The sequence below is a fragment of the Triticum aestivum genome, chromosome 3B (assembly GCF_018294505.1).
Source record: "Triticum aestivum cultivar Chinese Spring chromosome 3B, IWGSC CS RefSeq v2.1, whole genome shotgun sequence".
NCBI classification, from domain to species: domain Eukaryota; kingdom Viridiplantae; phylum Streptophyta; class Magnoliopsida; order Poales; family Poaceae; genus Triticum; species Triticum aestivum.
This window is the reverse complement of record NC_057801.1, coordinates 372,325,941-372,330,888: the sequence shown is the minus strand read 5'-3', so window position 1 is coordinate 372,330,888 and position 4,948 is coordinate 372,325,941. Positions and strand designations below refer to the sequence as shown.

General features: G+C 52.4%; 1 protein-coding gene across 2 annotated transcripts; it reads right to left on the bottom strand.

Annotated features, from left to right (window-relative positions):
• Positions 1-658: 658 nt before the first annotated feature.
• On the bottom strand, positions 659-2,520 carry LOC123065405 (transcription factor bHLH74-like). Of its 2 annotated transcripts, none has more exons than XM_044488692.1 (2): positions 2,271-2,520; positions 659-2,121 (listed from the first exon to the last, which is right to left on the bottom strand). In XM_044488692.1, exons 1-2 carry the CDS (start codon positions 2,380-2,382, stop codon positions 824-826), a joined length of 1,410 nt encoding a protein of 469 aa, XP_044344627.1. In that variant the 5' UTR covers positions 2,383-2,520; the 3' UTR covers positions 659-823. The 2 variants fall into 2 exon arrangements, with proteins under 2 accessions (XP_044344627.1, XP_044344628.1); XM_044488693.1 differs by having other exon boundaries at positions 659-2,118.
• Between the last annotated feature and the right edge of the window lie 2,428 nt (positions 2,521-4,948).

The window sequence follows — 4,948 nt, the reverse complement described above, 5'->3', positions numbered from 1 at the left end:
GTGCCTGACCCCGGCCGTCTAAAAAGCTCACCCAGCCCAAGCCTGAAACCTGACCCGGCCGAGTGGGCTCAAACACTGCACGAACCATCGGCATCGGCATCGGCATCGGCATTGCCACGACACCACACGTCTCCTCGATCATTACAACTCAAACAGTTGATTAACCATGCATTGCATGCTTTCTTTCCCTCTGTATTGCTTCCCTAGCTACGACGACGACGACGACGACCAGAAAGTGTGCAATGATTAAGCCATGATTTTTGCCCTCTCTTCTTCCTTTCTCCTCGATCGATCTCGGCCCTTTTCGGTAGGGTTTTGCATGCACAAAGAAAAGGCCTTTCTCTTTCAAAGAGGCCATAATTACGACTTAGAAAGTTGTCATGATGATGTTTGGATCGGAACTTAGAAAGCACACACGCCCGCTGGAAAAGCTTTGCTTCACGCGTCTACATGCTTGCCACATGAAAAGATGGAGACAACGACGACTAATTAAACTGATCAAAAGGAGGAGCAAAAAACTTTCCAAGCCATCGCTCCTTTTCTGCTGCTCGCTCATAGAGTCTCTAATAAAATTTGTAAAAGCACGTAGCCGGATGCATGCATGCAAAATTATTCATCAATCAAACAGAAGGAGAAGAAGAAGAAGAAGAAGAAGAAAAAAGGTGAAGACGACGACATTATGATTAATTTCATCGACCGACATGATCATCCCTAATCAGTAGCTAATGATGATGGATCGATCTATCTTCTGATCGATGCATGGTCTTACATTGGGCACAACACATGAAAACACTTGCGTACGTGCATGTCCCTCATCAATAATCTATCTAAACCGGCTGCTTATGAAAGCCTCCTCTCCTCCTCTTCCTAGGGTTTCGCCGGCTCCTGTCGCCGGGAAGGCGAAGGCCGGCATATTGTTGTAGCTCATCATTGGCGCCATGCCTGTGTTCGATATGGCATTTGCGCCGTAATTCCGGCGGTCCAGGGTTTGCAGCTCCCTGATCTGTGACTTGAGGAAGCGGAGGTAGTTGGCGGCCTCGTCCAGCATGGAGGCCGTGTCCATCTTGGCGCCTCCCGGGACGAGCTTCTGCAGCACGCGCAGCCGCTCGCTGATGCGTTCCCGCCGCTGGCGCGCCGCCACCGTCTGCGGGTCGGACGAGATGCGCACGTTGCGCCTGCTTGGCCGCTCGCCGGTGTCTTCCTCCTCGGCGCCGAGGCTCAACGGCCGCATCGCCGCCGCGCGGTAGATCATCTCCTTCACCTGCGCCAGGGCCTCCGTGTCCGGTTCGTACTGGGGGACGTCGTCGCAGCCGTTGTTGACGGAGCTTCTGCCGTCAAAGCTGATGCTGGACGAGGTACTGCTCAGCGACGGCTTGGTGCGCTTGGAGGACGGCGCAGCACCGCCGCCGCTGCTGAACGCAATCTGAATGCCGCGATCCCCGGTGTTGGTGGACGCGAGGAGGCTGCAGAGAGGGTTCTCCTGCGAGTGCCCGTCGGCGGCCGGGCATGGTGCATCGGCGGCCCTCCTCTTTCTACTTGACCGGCGTTGCCTTTTGGCACAACCGTTGGCTTCGTCCCACTGCCTCGTCATCCCTGCTATTACCGCCGATGCCGGCGCGTTATTGCCGGAGTCAAAGACCGCCGCATCGGCGACGCCGGCGCGGTCAACGGCGGCAGCCGCGCCTTTTGGGAAGGAAGGTGCCGCAGGTACAGTAGCCAACGTGACAGCTCGTGCTGCTGGTACGAGGTCGTAGTCGACAGGCATCCCCATCACGCCCTGATGGCGATGTTGATGCTGCTGTCGCTGCAGGACAACCCCGTCAACCTCAGCGTAGGCAGGCGTGACGGGTCCCGTTCCCGTAGCGCCGAATGCGAGGCTGGCCGCCTCGATGCCGCCGGCCATCGGCTTGCCACCTCCGCACGGCACCTGGATGCCCTGCAGCTCCATGATCGCGGCCGCGAGCGCCTCGTCCAGCACCAGCCTCTCCAGCACCGACATGCCGCTCCCGTCCACAACATTAACGACATCACCGGCCGCGCCACCGTCTCCACCGCCGCTGTTCCACGCGCTCTCGCTTAGGATCATGTCGTTGCAGAAGCCAGGATCCATCTTGCCACCTACTAATAAGAAATCGGGTATGAGCTATATATCCAAGTACGTAGATAGCGAGGCTCTGATCTGTCTGAGGCCGATCCGATGAAGCGCATGCAACTACCGACCCAGCAACATGCATATGCACAGATGAGCGCATCGATCAAATGGCGCGTACCTTTAATTAATGGGACGCAAGTAAGCTGAGGAAGAGGGGAGCACTCTGCCGCTGGTGGTGGTGATGGTAGGCTGGCTCGTGTGTTGATATATTGGAGCAACAGAGGGAGCATTCGCGCATTAAACGCTAGCTCGCTGGAGGAGGAAGATGCTAATGGCGCAATAAGACAAGATGCCTGCAGTGTTGAAGCTACTTTTAGGGCCCTGCCTGCGCGCAGCGTGTGTGTGTGTGTGGTGTGCTCTCTCTAGCAAAAGGCTGCAGGCCGGAGGGGAAAGCAAGCAGGCTCTTATAAAGAGGCAGGCCAAAGAATAGATGGTTGCACCTATGGCTTATGGTGGTGTACTGTACTGTCTAGTACATACACTTGTATACTTTTTTTTTTGCCAAACATACACTTGTATACTTGTTACTACTAGTACACACTACACAGCAGACTACCTCATCGATGGTCCTCACGCTTGACACACTGTGTGTGCAGTGCAACGATGCACACATCTAGCTATAGCCACAGCTAGCTACTGCCTATTATCACTCACTATGGTATGCCTATCATATTAATGCTCTTGATTGTGTGGGTTCTGAAATATATAAGCTTGCTAACATGCCTAGGGCTTTTAGTACTTACCGGATAGCAGGGTACTGCTCTCTTCTCATATGCCTTGGGCTGTGTAGGCAGGGGGTAGGGCTCAGTTATACAAGTACTACCAGTACATCAGTAATTTAAAATTTTATCTAGAGGTAAGTTGCCGGGTTTTAGAATTTGGGTCAGTCAGAAGGAAGCATGCCGGGGTGAGCGTAGCGAGGACCGAGGCGCCGGTAAGGCATCGGCCAGGAAGGAGTCATACCCGGCGACATGCAGGAGGAGGCGAGTCCAAAGGTTGACGGTATGGGGAGCGAGGGGGTATCTCAGTAAGAAATTTTGATGGTTCACCAGTCTAGAAGCATCGCCGGGGCTGGGGCTAGCGCGGCGGCAAGTGGTGGTGAGGGGAGGGCGGGGCGGCGAGGCTGGCGCGAAAGCGCTGCCGGCCGCAGGCAATAGAGGCAGGCGGTTAGGCAGGTGGTCCTGGCAAGTCTTGGGGAAGAAGATGAACAAGGAGATCGGGAGGCTGAAGAATACCAATCTTGACCACCGTTATTTTTTGCATCGGACCGTCTAGAACTAATAGACTAATTTAATTTATTTATTAATATTCCAGTCGGCCGACTCCTAGTCAGTACTCCTTTCGTCTCAAAAATAAGTGTTTTTACTTTGTATCAAGTATTAACTTTAGTACAAAGTTGTATTAAAATTGAGACACTTATTTTGAAACGGAGGGAGTATAGTACTTGTGTAAAGCATTCCAATCCTATTATCTAGGGTGAGAGATTTCTTTGGATTACTTCAATTGACATCTGAGGAGGGAGAAACTAAAATAAGTATTTCACTAATTACTTGCTAGCTGCATCTGGGTGCTATGGTTTGATTATGATCAAGTGTGAGAAAGAGATATAGGAGATCAGTGACTGGGCTGGCTTTGAGCTCATGAGCACCACTGCCCCTTGTCGTCTGCCCATAAACTACACGCAGGCATGTGTGCATATGTGTGCAGTGCATGCATTACTTGCTCCTGGCTTAGCCAGCCTAGAAGTGACCTTGTAGTAGTAACTGTCAGGAGAGCAAAAAGATTTTCACTTTTACTGGCAGCTTTAACTTTGGGGACTTTCATGCATACATGTATGCTAGCAGCAGCTAGTGTATGTGGAGCTCTATGTGGAGTGTATTGGTAGAGTAGTAAGGAGTACATACATGTAGCTAGCCAGCTATATCAAAGACCTCTGGCCTGTTAGCCTAAATCATGGCGTAGTCAAGATCTTTGACAAAGTTCTCGCCTCTCGGCTCACTGACGACTTGCCGCACCTGGTGGGCAATCATCAAAGCGCCTTAGTGCGTGGACGATCTCTGCATGACAATTTCATGCTCGTGCAAGGCACGGCATCTAGACTGCACGCTCTTAAGGATCCAACGGTTCTTATGAAGCTTGACATGAGCAAGGCCTTCGACTCTGTGCAATGGCCTTTTCTTCTGGAAGTATTGAGACAGATGGGCTTCGGACCAAGGTGGATCTCATGGATCTGTGGATTACTTGCGACATCATCAACCAAGATTGATGTCAATGGAATCCCCGGAGAAACAATTTTCAACTGTCAAGGGCTGCGTCAAGGAAGTCCGCTTTCACCCATGATTTTCATTTTATGCATGGAACCCCTACGCCGTTTGTTTGAGTATGCCACGGCAGCTGGACTACTTGCCCCTTTGGCCCGGACGGGACTGCGACACCGGGTCTCCATGTATGCAGACGACGCAATGATTTTTCTGAAACCAAAGGAGCTGGATCTTCAAGCGTGTGCTGCCATTTTGGACCTGTTTGGGCAGGCATCGGGGCTCAAGATCAACCTTCAGAAAAGTTCTGCTCTACCGATCAGATGCATGCAAGAACACATGCAGCTGGTGTCCGGGCTGCTGGGATGCGCCAATGCAAATTTCCTTTGTCGCTATGTCGGGCTACCACTGTCCATTCGGAAGCAGACAGCTGTGCATTTTCAAGACCTGGTAGACCAAATTGCAGCGCGCCTGCCATCATGGAAGGCGGCTTCCCTACCGAAGAGCAGCCGGGTGCTACTGATCCAGTCGGTCCTTT

Coding starts and splice junctions, on each gene's coding strand:
- LOC123065405 (XM_044488692.1), bottom strand. CDS start 2,382: ATGCTCCCTCTGTTGCTCCAATATATCAACACACGAGCCAGCCTACCA. Junction 2,122..2,270: donor TTGCGTCCCATTAATTAAAG/GTACGCGCCATT, acceptor ATTTCTTATTAG/TAGGTGGCAAGATGGATCCT.